Source organism: Cydia pomonella, chromosome 19 (assembly GCF_033807575.1).
Source record: "Cydia pomonella isolate Wapato2018A chromosome 19, ilCydPomo1, whole genome shotgun sequence".
Classification (NCBI taxonomy): domain Eukaryota; kingdom Metazoa; phylum Arthropoda; class Insecta; order Lepidoptera; family Tortricidae; genus Cydia; species Cydia pomonella.
Genome location: NC_084721.1, coordinates 2,311,591 through 2,331,416, shown reverse-complemented (window position 1 = coordinate 2,331,416; position 19,826 = coordinate 2,311,591). Strand labels below are relative to the sequence as shown.

General features: G+C 36.6%; 1 protein-coding gene across 2 annotated transcripts in view; it reads right to left on the bottom strand.

The window, feature by feature from the left end:
* LOC133528687 (cyclin-dependent kinase-like 4) overlaps positions 1-19,826 on the bottom strand; it is a 54,850-nt gene that overhangs the window by 10,788 nt on the left and 24,236 nt on the right. For both annotated transcript variants that reach the window (XM_061866159.1, XM_061866158.1), the window contains one exon: positions 12,285-12,450. In XM_061866159.1, coding sequence (XP_061722143.1) covers positions 12,285-12,450 — 166 coding nt within the window. The remainder of the gene's footprint in view (positions 1-12,284; positions 12,451-19,826) is intronic.

Here is a 19,826-nt window from a genome sequence, read left to right as displayed (position 1 = left end):
ATATCATTACCTAATCATACTGTATTTCCGATTTACAAGCAAGTGGCAGGCAAAGTTGTAGGCCTAAGACGTAACTTTGCCTAGACGGATATCTCCATAAATAATGTGTTGCTATTTGCAATAATATTTACTCTTGTGCATGAGACATTATGCTTGTCCCTGACAGTCAAATTATGGCCATAAGCTTAATACTTTTTTTTTCACATGCAATAGGTAAAGTTGTAGCAGGTTCCACAAACTTTCTATACAAAAATATCGTTAACTGTAGGGTTGTGCCAAAAAAATATTATTATTAAAAATCTATTTATATTGTTAGTTACAAAATAATCAACAAACAAATGTAATATAATGTTGTTTGATTTCTTTTTCTTTTAGTATTTAATAATTTGAACTTATTTTAATTTTTTTTATTACAAGTACATTGCAGATACACTATTTTGCTAATTTTCAATGCATTATTATAGTGTAAAATTCTATTTCATTGTAAAGTTCTAATCACCCATCACCTTTGAACTCCAATTGTAATCGACCTGACACCTGACAACCCAGATTTCGATAAAAAAGATAACTGCAAGACAAATCAAATGAGCCTAAACACAGTGGGTTATTATGTGTAGTTTAGAAGTTGCTATTTTCGGTCTCCATCATCAGACCATCTCGATGGTACCATAAACATTGCATTGTCACCCAAGTTACATAAGTATGTCAAACACCTCAATTGGTCGCTAATAAGTGGTTGAAAATTGATTGTAAACATACAACATAATTATAATACGATAAATATACAATTGCAAGTAACTACAATAAAAATATAATAACAGATTGCAATAAGTTTTTTTTTATAATTTTTTTCATTTTAATACCCATAAGTTTTTTTGTTAACGTTAGTTTATAATTGCATTGTCAGCAGATCTACATAGGTACCCACACAGAAAGTCGGTGAAAATCGACTTGCAAAATTTGACTTAAACAAACAAACATTGCAAGTTAATAAAAAGTTTGTAATAAATAAACTCATTTAAGCAGTTTAGGCAAGCCTATTTTTACTCTTTTCTGTACATTTATAAAATTCAGCTAGTGACAGCCCTAGACCCAGGCAAAATTGTGTCATTCAAGTTTCCAAAACACTGCCCAATATTGCCTAGTATGTTATAATGCTGAAATCATGTCCTTTTCTTGAAAATATTAAACTTACGGGAAATAGACAGTCTTTACTTACCCCGGGACGTTACCACTTCTCAAAAAACACCTTTTTCGTAGATAAAAATTCAAAAGTTGCGAGACACTAAAAAAATGTTGCCACTCACGCCGACTTATGATACGTAACTGGCGGAGCAACAATGGAGTTACCATTGTAAAAAAATTAAATATGTGTTGCCAGAATAATGAAAATTACTATCAAATGGTAAAAAACAAGAAAAAACTAAGCAAATTCGAGAGATCGTAATTGAAATGAAATAGGCAAAATTGAGCTTAAATGGCAAAGTTGCAGCATTTTACGGTATAAAAAAAAAACATCGGCATGTCACAAAAATATGTCGAATAGGGCCGCAGTATTGTTACTAAGGTAGGGTTGCCATAAGTGTGGGGACTCTGACCGGGACTTTTAAAGAAAATCCCGAAATGTGTTGACACTGTTGACGTAAATTCGTGAAACGTGAACGGACAAGTGTCAGCGCTTACGTCGTTCTATCCACGTACGATTAGCCTAGCTAGTTAGTCGCGTTTATTGTAGGTATATTACTGTTTACCGAGTCCAGCACTCTATTAAATAACTATGATTTTTAAACCGGGTTAATTTGCTTATCGGCCGGGACGCCGGGACACCATGCTTCAAACCGGGACATGTCCCGGCGTACCGGGACGTATGGCAACCCTATACTAAGGTAATTGGTTGCGCAATACTTTGAAGTGTAATTATAAGTACCTATAAGTGCATGTAGTTAGCAATTTCATTCGACCTTGGCATTTATTAGCCTGATGTTGTTTAGTTTGTTATTGTTAAAAAGGGTAAACTCAAGGATACACATTCACGAGATGAAAACAAAAAAGATACACATGTTCCTTGCCATGTGCATAAACATATAAATAAGTGTATCTTGTTAAATGTTAATCGCGTCAAGTAGGTACAATCATAGACCTAAATTCGAAACGAGTGGCGATAAATTAAAACACGACCGAAGGGACTGTTTTAAATCGACACGACAGTTACGAGGTAATATGATATACATTACCATGCAAACATCCACCGAAAATTGGTTTGAACGAGATCTAGTAAGTAGTTTTTTTTAATACGTCATAAATGGTACGGAATTCTTCATGGGCGAATCCGACTCGCGCTTAAAGAGGTCAAAGCTCTGTGGGCTAGTTTAAGCTTTCACGAACCATATCTAAACAGCAATCAACTACCAGTATAACATATAATGTATGTATATTGTATATCTATTTTGGTTGCCTATTTACATAATCGGTCGAAGATGTAGTACAATGACCGAATTGGTCAAATACTAGTGTTTTCATCACACTTGCTTGAAAGAGATCTTATTTCAAGCAGGTGTACTGAAGGACAAAGGCCTATATTGTTCTCGCGGGAGTTATGGATTGCGAAAAAAAGCTATAACTCCCTTGGGAGTGACAACTTTTTTTTTATTATGTCACGAATTCATAGAAACCACGTAGTATAAATGAGTTTTAATTTAAAAATACTGCCGTTAATAATTTAATATGTATGTTTATGTTTAAAATATTTTTATATAATTTTCAATCGTAGCTGAATGCCGAATAGGTCTGTGCCTTCGATGCCTAACCTGTCAAAGAATGACAATATGGCGGACGAATGTTTGAAATACCACCGTATTTAAGAATTATTTCGCTTAAAGTTTTTTTCTTCGCAAGTGTGATGAAAAACATTAGGTGTAACTCCGGGGGTAAGAATATTGCAACCTCGGGTCTTTAATTCCCTCCAGCCTGCGGCTGTCGAGAATTACCACCCTCGCTTCCAAAATTTCACTTTCCCCGCTCGTTGCACAATGTACCTACTATTTAACATAGCAGCGCCTCCCCTCTAAATTTTGAATCATGGGTCCAAAAATTATGAAAAAAAAAGATGTTTTTTAGTATATTTGCAAAAAAGTCTTATCCCTTCCTAATAAAAGTGCTGCAAAGTTTATGCTTGTTATACACAGGATACTATACCTAATAGCCCCCGTTCAAGGCAGCCTATTTAATTGTGACAAGCGGGGAGCCCTACACTGAGCATGGCCCGACATCTCTTATCCGGTTTTTACTTATTTTTACAATAAATTGTTATACCTACTACATTATCTACTTATTTACTCAATGTTATTTAGTGTTTATATTTACTCATTGTTATTTAGTGGGTCAGGGTTTTATTTTGTTGTTTTATTACTTAACTAAAAACTGCATCAAGAGTTGCTAATTGAATTATTTATGTACATATATTATGTATATTCATTAAGATTGCACTATAGGTATATATAAGCCAAAACAAATAAAAATTCAATCGTTGTAGTTAATCAATGAGAATAAGTAATTACCCAATTAAAACTAATTAAACTGCTTAAATTTGCAAATTAAATTAAATGTTTTATTTATAGGGGGGTGTGTCGCAATCCGTACAAATTCATCTGTCGGCCTCCAGACTTAGGTCAATGGAAACACTTTTAAATTTAACCCTATTGTTAGTAACAAATTCTATTTTTATCCGAATTCAAATTTTATTGAATTTATTTGTTATTTATTTTGTTTTGTTTCATATCTTATCGAATATATATTTACATACTCGTACATAATTACTTTAGTTCTAGTAGAAGTAGTAGTAGAACAGTTTATTGTACAGAAAGAAACATAAAACAGGACAGAACATACTTACATCATTTGTACAAAGGCGAACTTATCCCGCAGCAACTTAACTAACTAGCAGGTTCGTTTTATATTATATTAGAAAATAAAGACAATAATAAAGTTTAAAGTTTAATAATCTTACCTGAACCTACTGTACACTACACAGTCAAGTTAAACCAAATTGTATAAGTCTGGTTTGAGCAGCAAAGAATGTTATTATTCTATAAGTGGAAACTGTTATGGCTTGTGTGTATTCTATATTTGTTTAAACATATGTATTATTTTTCGCTGTTTGTTTCCCAATAATAAAAGAAAAAAAAAGTGACCTGTGATAGTAAGCTACTTTCTAAGTAATTCACCGTGAATTCTACCTAATCTTCTAAATTTCGAATGCTTGACATGTCTGAAACAATGTTTATTTGTTAGAGTCATCGCCTGATGATAGTGATGATATAGCGGTCATATACATACTTAATTAAAACTAAATAAGTACCAAGTAAGTAAATTTAGTAGGCAATATAATAGAATTGAACGAAAACGTATCACCGACCGAGTAGAACTTAGTAAAATTAGTACCTATAAATTATAATTTGTAATGGTTATTTAACCATTTTGTAATAAAAATAAAACAGAAATCTGTAATAATAATAGCCCGTTGAAATTGTATTTATCTTACTTACTTATTAGCTAAAGCTGATAGCAATCACATAAAAAACCACATCCAGTATTATTGAAATACTGGATGTGGTTTTTTATGTGATTGCTATCAGCTCAGAAGATACGAGGACCTGCCTCTTAAACGGTTATATATTGAATATAACCGTTTAAGAGGCAGGTCCTCGTATCTTCTCAGGACACTGATGGTGAAGCAACATTCGATTTTCTTTAATCGGTTTATCTAAATAGATGTTAGGTTAGGATAGGTCTGATCCGAGGACCACATGGACAGAGGAATCCGGTTAAACACGTGATTTCGATATACCGAAGTTAAACCATAAACAGTATGTTGACATAAAAACACGCTCGAATCTTAGGCGACAGTGCCTAATTTTCATTTAATTGTGCAACTGTAAACGCCCCATTATACTGTTTACTTTGTCAATAACGCAAGAATATAATGTGTATACTAATCGTATATATGAAATCGGCGATAACTGTCCAACTGCTCTCAAGAAAATTGTCCCAATAAATCAACCACGTTATAAGATTATGAAAAAAAAAAGCTTCTATCCCAGGGCTACAGTCTGTTAGTTTGTCCTAAGGATATTTATCAGAACTAAAACTAAAGCCATTACGCTGGACACTAGCTCCGGGGAAGTGTAGAGGAGCCCCACTTGCTCCCCGTCATAAATTGCGCTCTATATGCACGGGGCGGATGATGCATAAAACATTTATTTTCGTAACAAACTTACTGGGCTCGCCTCAGCATGTTGACCCGAAAGTCAACGATGATCTTCCGGCGAGACCATTTGTGGGCCACGATAGCAGCTGTACAACACGGCTCCCACATTCATAGGCTGAATTCGGGTCCTATTATTATTAGACTGGAGAACCAAGCATGGAATCTATATCATAGGCTACAGAGGCTAAGGTGCCCTATTATAAAGTTAACAATATAGAGCGTTTTTCGACGTCAACATACTGCCAATAATAACTCATCTGCGCCAAGAGGCGCGACCGCGATTACTTCGCTCACGTGTTGCAACGAGTTTAAGTACCGTATTGGCCAAAGGAGTGCCACTAAAGTGCCTAATATGCCCAACTATAAAGTTAACAATATAGAGCGTTTTTCGGCGTCAACACACTTCCAATAACTAACTCATCTTCGCCAAGAGGCGCGACCGCGTTTACTTCGCTCACGTGTTGCAACGAGTTTAAGGACCGCATTGGCAAAAGGAGTGCCGCTAAAGAGGCTAAGATGCCCTACTATAAAGTTACAAAATAGAGCGTTTTTCGACGTCAACATACTTCTAATAATAGCTCACCTGCGGCAAGAGGCGCGACCGCGTTTACTTCGCTCACGTGTTGCAACGAGTTTAAGGACCGTATTGACAAAAGAAGTGCTGCTAAAGAGGCTAAGATGCCCTACTATAAAGTTAACAATATAGAGCGTTTTTCCATGTCAACATATTGCCAATAATAACTTATCTGCGTCAAGAGACGTGACGGCGTTTACTTTGCTCACGTGTTGCAACGAGCTTAACGCATTCACTGCCAACGTTTTCCCATTCCAGCATTTTCCCGCTTTGTAGAGGAAAGCGACTACGAACAGAGAACCCGCCGAGGGGGTCCCGGCATTCAATGTGTTCCCAGCGTTTTCCCGCTTTGTAGAGGAAAGCGACTACGAACAGAGAACCCGCCGAGGGGGTCCCGGCACTCATTGTGGACCGCATTATCAAAAGGAGTGCTAGAGAGGAGGCTAAGATGCCCTACTATAAAGTTAACAATATAGAGCGTTATTCGATGTCAACATACTGCCAATAATAACTCACCTGCGGCAAGAGGCGCGACCGCGTTTACTTCGCTCACGTGTTGCAACGAGTTTAAGGACCGTATTGGCAAAGTAGTGCTGCAACCGTAGCACATTTTGCAAACCTAACCTTATCTTTATCGTGTCAAATAAACACGTGGAAAATTGTATTCTTCGGTTTGTTGTATTTGCCTTAGATTTGTTTCAAAGCACCAATTACGTTTAACCTATTGAACGCCAGGTATCTTTTTTGCGTCGTGGACAGAGACCCGTCTACCGTCCACCCCTTCCCAGAAAAAACTGAAAAAAGCCTTTAAATGGCTTCGTCGTTCCAATTTTTTTTTTTTCGCTTTAATCCAACGGTGTGGGGTATAATAGGTCTTTCAAACGAATACGGGTCTCCAACAACCATTTTTTAATAAAGTGAATGTTTTAGGAAATAATCTCTCAAAAAAAAAAAACATTTTTTGTTTTTATTGTTTTTTTTTTATTTGCTATGAATCGAATAGTTTTCGTAGCTCTATGGCTAGGATATACTTTAGATACTTATTTAAAAAAGATTAGTAGGTACAATCAAGATATTAAATATCGGTACGGACAAAGTGCCAAAAATATGTATACACGACCTTATTGCCTATATATTAAGGCAGTATGTACATATTTTTGTCACTTTATCGACTGTAGGTACTTAATCTCTGTTACGAGCGTTGGGCCCTCAAAATGATGAAATAAGATCTTGTTCAAGCAAGTGTGATGAAAATAAATTTTTGTTTGTAAAAAAGTCAGTTTGTAACAAAATTCATTATCGACCCGCCTATACCTGTGTCTATAACACCGTTGTGGAAGCTAACACAGATTTAATAGCAGCCAAGGCCGATGGCAGATAAGGTCCTACATACTATTACGAACGTAACGATTGTACTCGATAACGCTGAAAGCTTTTAAAAATATTAATAGGAAACAAGTATGGAAAGGCGTCCGGCACTTTCATCAGTGGGGCGACACTCCTCCTTTCAGCATTTCTTCGGTTCAACATTGCTCCGAGCAATTATTAAGGTTGGCACAACTTGACGTCCCTATACGTGCACGACCACAGATAAGATAATGACTTGAATTTTGACAACCCTAAATGGCCGAAAGGGATAGTGCCATTCATTAGAAAGGGACATAGGCTCAGAGGCATAGAATAGGCCCATACATTCCACGACTTCTCTTTCCGCACAGACTATTAACTCGACTAAATATAATATACAGTTAGACCAAAGTAAGTTTTCAGCAATTATGATTCATAATTGCATAGAAGTTGTACGTATAAAATAATACTTGCACAGTCTGGGCTATAAAATCACTTGGTCTAACTCTCTCTACCTACCTAACAGAAAACTATGACCTATTAGTCGAAAAAATAAGAATTGATTACGAGAAAAACAAAGTTTGCAGGAATCCAGCTTAGGACCTATTAAATACACTCACATTACACCTCCTTTATTTTAATTACAAGGCATTAATATATATTCAAACACACAATTTGATATTTGCATAAACCATGTTATTCCTCAGAAGTTACTGAATGTATTCAAATAAATAGGTACATTAACTCTAACATAATGCCTATAACGTAAACATAAAAATACATAATAAATATGAGTTAACAACAAAAACTGTAGGTATATTGGTAGGTGTGATGTTAATTAATGATTCATTGAATAACACGTCGAACGTGGTTCGCGGCAGGCCCTCTGCAGTGTTGGCCGAACGTTAATTAGAATTGACCATTAACCATTACAAAATTAACTGTATGAAGTACGGATTACGGTTCAATTTGTAATGGTTAACGGTCAATTCTAATTAACGTTCGGCCAACACTGCTCAACAGCATACTCCCCATCACCACCACAACATGTACAGCACATTCACCATCTTTTTCTGGCCAGCAATCCATTGTTACGAATAAATCCGCAACACTCACAAAACTAAAATACTTCTTTCGTTTCACCGTTGTCGGGTTAAAAGGTACCAAAATGAATTCGTTTTAGACATTTCACCCATGGGTTAAATGCCCTCGTACAGCCGATCACGCAACGCTCGATATAAACGATAATAAAAGACAATGTTGGTAATATCGGTACACATATTGTACTTACTCGCATATCGTTACGATCTCGGTTCATTGTTTTACGATTACGTCGATATCAACAAAAAGTTAAGGGTTTATTAAATGAAATAAGTTTTAGTCAAAACATTCATTTTTGATACAAGATTTTATCGGTGACTGTACTTTTCTTTCCACAGACAACTAAACTATTACTCATTGAAAAAAATAGGTTGACCCTGAAACCCCGAACACATAGGTTGGGTTGTTTTATCACAGAGTTCCAAAGGCCGCCTGATGGAGACATCATCGGATCAGCTCGATGGTACCTACATGTATGCAAATTTTCAGCTTTTTTTTATTTTATTTTTTTATACTACATCGGTGGCAAACAAGCATACGGCCCGCCTGATGGTAAGCAGTTTCCGTAGCCTATATACGCCTGCAACTCCAGAGGAGTTACATGCGCGTTGCCGACCCTAACTCCCTCCCCTCGTTGAGCTCTGGCAACCTTACTCACCGGCAGGAACACAACACAACACAACACAGTCGGGAAATGGGTCCAATTATGGTCCAGTCTTGCTAGATTGGGTTCGTGCAAAGATAGTTAGATAGCTACAGGTAACGTATCTAAATATGTTTGTACGGGTCCAATCTTGCAAGTTTAATTGGCTCTCCTCCTTTGCAATTGCAATGTATGTATCTGTGGCCCTAGTGAAAAAGGGTACAAGTCTCTGGCAGCGCAGGTGTAAAGGGGTGTAAGTTCCACGTAACACTTATGCCCTTATACACCTAAACTGCCAGAGACTTGTACCCTTTTTCACTAGGGCCACAGGTATGTACTTGTAAAAAGAGGCATTTTAGATACGATTTTCTCTGCTGTCAAAATTAAACAGTTTTGTATTTGCAACTACAGAAATTAAGTCGATGCCGTAAATAACCAGTTCATGAAACAATACTTTCATAAGTTTTGTGATTGCTGAAAAAATCAAGATACCTGACCTGACGCCAAAATTCACAATGCGTCGCCTTAAAATGGTTGGCGCAGCGGTCGAGGTACTTATACCTATTAAATTACCTAATATGACACTTAATGTTTTCGGAGATTAAATTAATGCGGTAGCTGCTAACGGAACCCTACACTAAGCATGATCCAACATGCTCTTATTCAGTTTTTCCATTCCATTCAAGTGTAGCCACTAGCCCCAGTGACCTGAATAGGGAAAGACGTTTTTAATATTTCAAGAGTAGCACAAACATTGATATTGACTTTGTAGCGGGTGACAATGTCATGCCCTGAATGTTTTCTTACCAGTCAACTATGTTATTTGAAAAGCGTTTAAAATGTTCATATGTTATTTAAGTAGTTACTATGTACTTACCTACGTTCAATGCATTAATTATCTAAAGTTACGATATCAACCTTCAAGTATAACTTGGTGAAGGATAAGGCCCTGATTTTAAGCAGATTGATACTTTTAAAATGTAGGTAGGTATTTTAGCGCGTTTTGTTTTCTAGGTACTTTAGGTTTCCACATTAATCTATGGTCTACGGTTACCTATTTTCTGTAGTACTACACCTTACACCCAAGCAATGTAGACAGAAGCCAAATTTTCAGGGTACTAAACTTTGAGCTGAGATGTATTTCTCAAAAACTTACTGCAACGGTTAGGTACGTAGTTACGTTAGTGATAAACCGTATACAATCTACTGCAATAAAGCTACCATACATATCGTCGCTATACTTACTCAAACTCGTATCTTATATACGTATCTAATATATAGATACGAGGTTGAGTAAGTATAGCGACGATATGCGACTCAGTGACTTCAAAGTACCGTCTTTAATCTATTTTATTTTAACATATTTAATAAAGGCAGGACGCTTACCACAATGACCTGCCTACCACTCACACAGTGTACCTACCTATCTCGACTTCGAAATATGTTTGCCCGATGTTTCATATGCCGAATCTTCATTTGAGCGAACGCGTTATTTCTGAAACCCGTTGAATTTTTAAAAGGGTTACCAAGCTAACCTAACCTAACCCAATGGCTTATATCGGATGACTTTTTATATTTGAAATATTTAACAGTTTCTATAAAAACTAAAATTTTCGAAGGAGACATGTTGCCCACACGCATACCTTTTTCTGAAACCGTTGAAGTCATTGACTGCCGGCATCATGGACAGAACAGCAATATAATTACAATGTGCGATAGAGATAGGAACAGACGGGTCAATATACAAAATTACTTGTGCTAAGCGTCCTTTCTTTATCTGCAAGTTTAATCAGAGATTTCTACATAAAATCATACTGATCCTAAAACTAATGCAAACTTTACATATTAATCAGGTAAAAAGTAAAAATAAATAGTTACTGGTTCTCTTTCTGATATCTTGGCCGAAGGGAATCATGGCGTGGACGGAGTAGTCGGAGGAGCTGCCTGGAGAGGAAAGGAGTGGTTCAGGATGGAAGTTAGGAATTCAGGGAGGATTCACACACAAAAGCCTGCTTGTACGGATATACTTTAGCTCGTAACTACACTACTGGCAACCAGTGTAACTAGTGGCAACGGATGGTTACAGTTTACGGTTCAATTTGTAATGGTTAATTTTCAATATGGTCAATACTAATTAACGTTCGACCAACACTGCTGGCAACCAAACTTCCGACGGTCCAAAGTCACCCAAAACTTGGTCTCGGCAATATACTCTTTGGTTGGGCTGCCAACCGCTTAACAGAAACTACCAAAGTTGCAGTGATTGGAAGCCTTGTTGCCGGCCCGGTAGTGGAGCGAAGGCGCCTTTAGAAATGGCCTTGATTGTTCTATATGGGCTGTTCTTAGATGGGGCGTAATGTACAGTATGGCAAAATTGCCAAACCGCCGGACATACCATGTGTATGTCGATGTGTACATATGGTATGTCCGATCCGATGGTATGGCGCATTGAACGGTTTGAAAAATGTATGGAAAAGTTGAAACACCGTTTTTACAAGTAGAGATTAAGTGAGTACATTCTTCCAATTTTATAAAAAAAAAGTGTGATGGATATACGGTTCTTCATAAAAAAGACACTTCCACACCTCTGAGGGCTTTGCTCACGTAGCCACAGAATAATAGTACTTAGACGTAGCGCACACTAGAGAGTAAGTATATAAATATATTACGTACTGATCATCCTTCAGATCACGCCTTGTAGCATCTGTCAGATTTTTTGCTTCGAAAGGAGCTCTGGCCACCCCTGGCACAATTGAACGACGACTTACTTGGCCATTGGACATGAGACATGGAGAGTGTTATATTTATAAATGGTAACTTTTTATGGTGTTGACCTAGAATCGCATAAACTTGTGCTTACACTACGACCGGTTTGTACGACCGGTTTGGCCTAGTGGGTAGTGACCCTGCCTACGAAGCTGATGGTCCCGGGTTCAAATCCTGGTAAGAGCATTTATTCGTGTGATGAGCATGGATATTTTTTCCCGAGTCATGGATGTTTTCCATGTATTTATGTATTTATAAATATTTATATATTATATATATCGTTGTCTAAGTACCCTCAACACAAGCCTTATTGAGCTTAGGTACTGTGGGACTTAGTCGATTTGTATAATAACGTCCAAAAAAAAACAATTAGATTCACAATTTCTATCGCTATAGCTATAGAGATAGCACTAGTGCTTATTGCGCTAATATAAAATTAGAGAAGGTTAGTCCTGAACAAATTTACAAGTACCTTACTATATTTAATAGGTTTTTGCTAGGACAAAAAAACAGAAAATGCTCATGTCCAACAACAAGGCTTCATTTCCATAGTGCTTGAGAACAACATATTTAAAAATATTACGTACTGATCATCCTGGCGAAGCCGAAGTCGCACAGCTTGACGACGCCGTCGCTCGTGAGCAGGATGTTCTCCGGCTTGACGTCGCGGTGGATGCAATTGTGCCGGTGGCAGTACGCCACGCCTTGCAGCGTCTGCCAGATTATCTGCTTCGAGAGGAGCTCTGGGCAACCCTGGGGACAACATTGTTATTTATAAACATTTTATTTTATTAAATTCTAGCGTCACGTTCCTAATATAAGTAGGTACAAATTTATTTCAATGAAATTAAGAGGGAACATTAGTGGTAATTTTTTCCATACAAACGTCCAGGATATTATTTTCTCTGGATTTAGGTCCTAGATGAATATTTTTTATATGAGTTAAATAATACCAGTATCTGTGTCTGTACAGTACGCTAAGTTTTTTTTTATATTCTGCTATTTGATAGCTGTTTGAAATAACTTGGTTATTTCAAACAGTGTTAAAAACGGCCAAATAAATTCGCCGTAAACAGACAGCTTACAAAATCGGCAACAATAAACGCAAAAATCGAAACGGTCAGACACAGGTCACACAGACTATTTCTTTCTCATTCCATGTTAAGTTTTGGAGGAGGAAAATGTCGAGTACGAAACCTCGATTTATGAGATTTTGACGCAGGGTTTTTTGCCTAAGCTGCAGTTGTCCTTATCGCACAAATTAGGAGCCGCCGTAAGCGAGACGGAGATATTTACCTAAAATTCTCAAATCTGAGAAAGAGCTCAGCTGCTATTTCCTCTTAAAATTCTTATATTTATTTATTTATTTAAACATTTATCGTTATTTGGTACTTAATAGATACACTACCTCAAACCACGTTTGTTTCATAAACCAGTACAAAGGAAGTTTGCTCAACGCCGACTGAAGGTCAAGAGCTGTTGCCACATCGGACGTGCTTCCTTTCCTGTCTGTACTAACAATGCGATGAATGTCTCTAGTCATGGACAAATATGTGTACTATGAATAACTAAAAGTAATAAATATGTGTCTATTATACACAATTCGGAAACCTCTAATATTTTTATAAAATGAAAGCTTAATTTTTTTTTTATATTTTTTCTGTGAAATGTCCGAGAACAATTCCATATTTTTTGAAACTTTCCGCAACTTGCACGTGCACTGGGTTTTCGAACCGGTGAGTGCGTTTCAAAGAGTATTAAACAAATTGAGCGACAATGTTTAAGAACGTTGGAAATAAAACAACGGCATCTTCAGCTTACGCGAATAAAGCCTTGGGGGCCGATTTTTGAATTTCGACCACTCGATTTCGTGTATTTTGTTCAATAATATCTTCACTATTAGGCATTTAAATTCTCCTAATGGAATTGAAAACGAGTGGTCAATACCACTTGATTCGCAATTTCTATCACTCGTATTTAAAAAAATAGCATTTCGCTGTTTTCCACAGATTTTCGAGTGTCAAGCGCTCGAAATTCAAAAATCCGTAGCCCTCTTACCGGCGTTGGGCTATACCTTTGGCCTTTGATGTATTAGATGGCGCCACTTTTTGATATTTAACAAATTAAACACATATCAGAAAAATAATAAGGATCAAAGTCAAATGGCGTTCTAAGTGTTAATCATGTGTCCAAAGATGGCAGTAAATTTACTGTGCCCACAAAGTTTTCTATAACAATCCACCTCTATTTCAAATTCTTTTTGTTTATACTAAACACCCTTTTGATGGACGTGGCTCCAGTAATGGACTATATACCATATATAGACAAATCCTGCAAAATAAGTATGATCTTTGTAATCAGGTTGATAGTTGTATGAAGGGATTTTAAAGATAGTCGTGTGCATTGTTTGGAGATTTATTTGCGACTGAATTTTGACACCTACATGCATACATTAATACCTTCACTCACACATGATTAAAACGCATCTAACAAAGTACTTATATCATCAGTTTTTAGGCACTTGCCACATTTTACAATAAACAAGAGCCATAGAGCTGCTTAAGTTTGATGTTTCATTGATTTTTTTTTGTTATAAAATTAATGGCGCCATACTGCCAATGTCAGAAGCAAACAAACATAGTTTTGATTTGTTAATAATTGCATTGAAATCAATAGCAGTATAAATAAATAATAAATAAATAAATATTATAGGACATTAATAATAATAATAAAATTCTTTATTGCACACTACATAAAAAAACAGATACAGAAATTGATAAAATATACACAATGGTAGGTAACAACAGGACATTATTACACAAATTGACACCGTAAGCTCAATAAGCCACAGTAAGCTCAATAAGGCTTGTGTTGACGGTACTTAGACAACGATATATATAATATATAAATATTTTATAAATACTTAAATACATAGAAAACACCCATGACTCAGGAACAAATATCCATGCTCATCACACGAATAAATGCCCTTACCAGGATTTGAACCCGGGACCATCGGCTTCATAGGCAGGGTCACTACCCACGAGGCCAGACCGGTCGTCAGTTTCTTTCATTAAATACATCAAAAATATAAAGGAAGAATAAGACATTAATCTTTTAACGCATAAAGCGGTGGAAATTTTACAGGTCGGTGAAATATCAAAAATATTCCAAATTTTCTCTAAAGTGTCCCATGATTGGTGTCATTAACCAGTGTTGGTCGAACGTTAATTAGAATTGAAAATATTGAAAATTAACCATTAGAAATTGAAACTTAAATTGTAACCGTCCGCGGTTTACGGTTCAATTTGTAATGGGTAATTTTCAATATTATCAATTCTAATTAGCGTTCGGCCAACACTGCTGTTAACCTATGCATTGAACCAAGGCTTTCACCTCAGCTAAGCCGCTTTCCGTTATTTTACTTGTAGTTTCTTCTGAAGAATAATTTACTCACAGGTACACATTTTCAGCAGCAGATTCTAATCTAAAGCTATAAATTTTCCTTCATGACAGCTTGGCCGTTTGAAAAATTACTGCTGCTATGGCTGGTAAATTATTAACAACATAACTGATAGGTCAAGAGTCACACCTGCCACAAGCTTGCATAGCGTGAGAGCGTTTCTATTTTATAGTATACGAATAAACATTAGTGGACATTTTTCCATACAAACTTTCTCAACCTCAGTATTTTTCCATACAAACTTTGTCAGACACAGATTCTATAATCTTTCTCATTCCGTTCCCAAAATGTAGTTTCGATTGATTAAATTTTGGAGGAGAAAAATGTCGAGAACAAAACCTCGATTTCCGAGATTTTAACACAGGATTTTACGCCTAAGCTGCAGTTGTCCTTATCGCACTAATTTCAGGAGCCGCTTCCGTCAGCGCGACGGAGGTCCTTCTTCTTCAACCTACCGTTTTCCTGAGCTAGCACCAGGGACCGCTTCCCTACTTATTCTCAGCGCGACGGAGATATTTACCTAAAATTCTCAAGTATGATAAGGAGTTCAGCTGGTATTTCCTCTTATTGTTATGAATAACTAACTATCGCCATCGCTATTGCAGTCGTGTATTCATTGAATACTCGTAATTCAAGCACATAACATGATGATTGTGTTAAATGTTTGACGACCGGTCTGGCCTCGTTGGTAATGACCCTGCCTATGAAGCCGATGGTCCCGGGTTCAAATCCTGGTAAGGGCATTTATTCGTGTGATGAGCATGGATATTTGTTCCTGAGTCATGGGTGTGTTTTCTATGTATTTAAGTATTTATATATATTATATAACGTTATCTAAGTACCCTCGACACAAGCCATATTGAGCTTACTGTGGGACTTAGTCAATTTGTGTAATAATGTCCTATAATATTTATTTATTTATTTATTTTAATGTGATGACATCATTGTTTAAGTGTGAATTAAAAAGACGCACTGTTCATTTGAGGAACCCATAGAGGCATTAGGAGTTGAGGGAGTAGGATTTTCAACAAGATACTGTAAAACTTGGTGTAGTGGGACTTGGATAACTGAGAAACCTCTATAGCTAGAACTCATCTACTCAGGAGCCGATACTTTTAAAAATAAAAATCAAAATTCATAGGCAGGGTCATTAGGCTAGGAGGTCGTTTAACTTTATCGCTGAATTACCTCTGTTAATTGGGCATAATAAGTTCACAGGCCTCTGGGATTAGTTATTTCGATTTTATCGTCATGATTACCTCTCTAATAGGGGATATTACGCAAAACTCTGCGTAGGGGGCACTAGCACATGCTGAGGGCCTACCGCGAAACACGAAAATCGAAGTTTCTTTATCTGCCTCTCTATTATTATTGTATATACGAGCTATAAAGAGGCAGATACTTAACGAAATTTCGATTTTCGCGTTTCGCGGTAGTAGGCCTCTGTAAACAATTTGCCTTGATGCATCAATGTCATAGTGAAAACTTTTCAAAACACTGTTTAAGGGATAGTACGAGTATGTATAAGTTACTCTATGGTTTAGAAGAAGTGTAGATAGTGCTGCTCTCTGGCGGCAGAACATTGCAGGAATATTCCCTATTGAGTTAGCCAGTGTAATTTACACTTTTACTGAGACTATATGAACAATTATAATACTACATACCTAGTTTGCTGTTGCTAGGGAATAGTGTTGTCATATGAAATATGAAATAGCTGACAAAGCCCAGCATCATATTACAAATCCTGACATTCCCTGGACGGTCATTCTTCCAAAAATCACTCTTTCATTCGACGTTCGTATCTCAAAATGTTTAAAATCTTTTAACTATATTAATAAATAAGAACTCGTTTTTGCCAAGAAAACAATTTATCGTCCGTTACTACTACCACGATAAAGTATAAAATCACCTATTGAATCCCTTATTCCAAAACCTTTATCTTTGGTCTACTCGCCATTTAACTTGACACCATATGATGCTTCAGTATAACTATAACCTCCCCTTTCCTCTTTTCAACTGTGGCAACTCCAAACTTTTAACTATCTTCTACGGTTAGTCGATGTTTCTTTAAAAACCCTGGCATACACTACGTTCACGCAATCCTCACAAAAGACCAAAAATCCTGACGTGCCGTCAAGTGGGATAGATAGGGACAGGACGGGCATTAGACAAAGGAAATATTTCCCAATTCTATGAACATAGTCAGCTTGCTATCATATCAACTCATCGCATATTTTGTCATTACTTATTACGACACTCAATCTTCATAAAACAGTCTTAAGAGATAAACTGTCCGTTCGAGGATGAATTTTAACATATTGATATTTATTAGTGACTTCGGATAAGAACCAAACAGTTGTAAGTTATATTATCCCTGTAGAGGAAATCTGTGTTTTATAAATTGAACATTAGCGTTCATTTTTCTTTATATCAACTGTGGTGAAATTATCATAAAATAAATTCTTAGGATGAAGTTGTAAATATATGTACTTTTACACTGAAGATATTTTAATGTTAATAACTACATGCTGTAATTATGTAGGTATCTGCAATTATTGAGATTTTATCGACGCTGTCACCAATATTTTAAGAAAGTTGGAAATATGCGTTAATTTTTTGATGAAGTTTCTTTGTTATCTCTATATTATGAGAAATATGAATGAGAAATAAATAAATACCCGGGACCATCACAGCTTCGTAGGCAGGGTCACTACCCACTAGGCCAAACCGGTCGTCCGTCCGTCCAAATAATTATAACGTCGAAAAGTTTACTCGTAACAACATTGGTAATGTCATTTCAGGGGGGCGAAAGAGTTCCTTCCGGCCATCTTCGGCTCCGTTCGGCCCAGCATCGCTCCGAGCAATTATTAGGGTTGGCGCAACTTAACATCCCTTTGCGTGTACGACCACAGATAAGATAATAATTTGAATTTTGTCAACCCTAAATAGCCGAAAGGGATAGTACCATACATAAGAAAGGGACAGCATAATTCGTCCCTTACCCTGAATCCGTTCAAGTCTCGTGCCAGCTCTATATGTTCTGCACAAAGCTTCTATTATCAAGATTCAAGACTAAAATGCATATACCTACAGATATTTTTGAGTACTAAACTAATATGATAGCGACTGTACCTTTAACGTAGACGATACGCTCGCTTAATGTTATGTAACGTTTAGTATTCTGATCGGCTCTGAATTGATAAGGGCCGAGGTCTTCATCTCATCATGACGCAGATTTCGATGCGAGCTCAGGTCGAGGTCTGAAGGTTCTAGATTTAGCTAAATGATTTGAGCACGCGATCGTGCGTCTGTTATGTAATGCCTTATTTTAGTTGTAATCTTGGTAAAGGTCGGGAAACTAATTGGCGTGAGAATAAACGTAAAACGAAACGTAACTATAGTCTTTTTCAAACTCGAAAAAAGGAATTATATTATTACGACGATGCAAATTACAAAACGATTTTTTTACTTTACTTTTTACTTTTGATTTACAAGCAGATACGTCGGCGAGCGATACTCCAAATTTTATATTAAAGGAAAAAATGGAAAAAGTTACGCTTTCGGCAGGACTTGAACCCGCAGCTTCCGCAATCCGTTGCTCCTAACCAATTATTAAATAAAGCTGATAATCGTTTTCGTTTCACGGACACATCGCACATCGCACACACACAAACATCACATTAGCACATCGTTAACAATATTTAAAATATAAAAAATACCTTGTCTCTAATTGCCAAAAATGGTCAATGTTATATATTTTTGCATATAAACCATTTTTTTACATTTCAAATATTGTAAACGATGTTTGGTGAAACGGAAAAATACTCTTTCTCGGGCCCGAGATCGGGCCTGATATCAGGCCCGATAAAGTGTGGATGTAATTGGCACTTTACTGGATTATTAGTAAAACCTCTAGTTTCCATCTATAAATCAGTTGCCTCAACTTAGCTATCATTAACTACGTAACAAAAGAAATCGATTCTTACTAAAAATAGAATTCTGATTTACGAACAAATTCCAAAACCTCTGCAGACGTTGACAACTTCTACGTATATACCTAATCCCTTAAAACTTAAAAAAGACTTAACTACACTTAAAATATACCTATCGTTTGTAACATAGGCTCTTTTAAAATAGTAAAACAGTGTACCTATGAAATTATAGTGTTATAAAACCGCCTATGTTATTCAGGATCAACGTACATTTACGTCATTTTAAAAGTAACAAGTTATTTGGTAGCGAAAAAATGCCTGACGGGTCAGGGTCGCAGTCTCTTGACCTCTGCCCTTCAGCACACGCGAAAGAGTAGACAAACATTGGAAATATAGAGTCACGCTACTGTAATGATGGAGAAAATTAGATTACTTGCGTAGTTACGTTATGACTATGAGTTTTTGTTAGCTAAGTTTTTGTGATTGCGATTGGGTGCCGTTTTGTGCTTGTCGTGAAACGCGCTTTGTGTTTTATTCTTTCATAAAAAAAGTGAAGGAGCTCCCTCAATTCCTTATGGAACTCGTCATCAGAACTGGACTATGACGAAAATGTTTCTTAGAACCTTAATTGTCCAACAAAATTAACAAAGAAGACAGATACGTGAAATACAGCACACGTTTGAAATGCGAATTTGAAAGTTTTACTCAACACAAATATAAAATACAGCCTCACT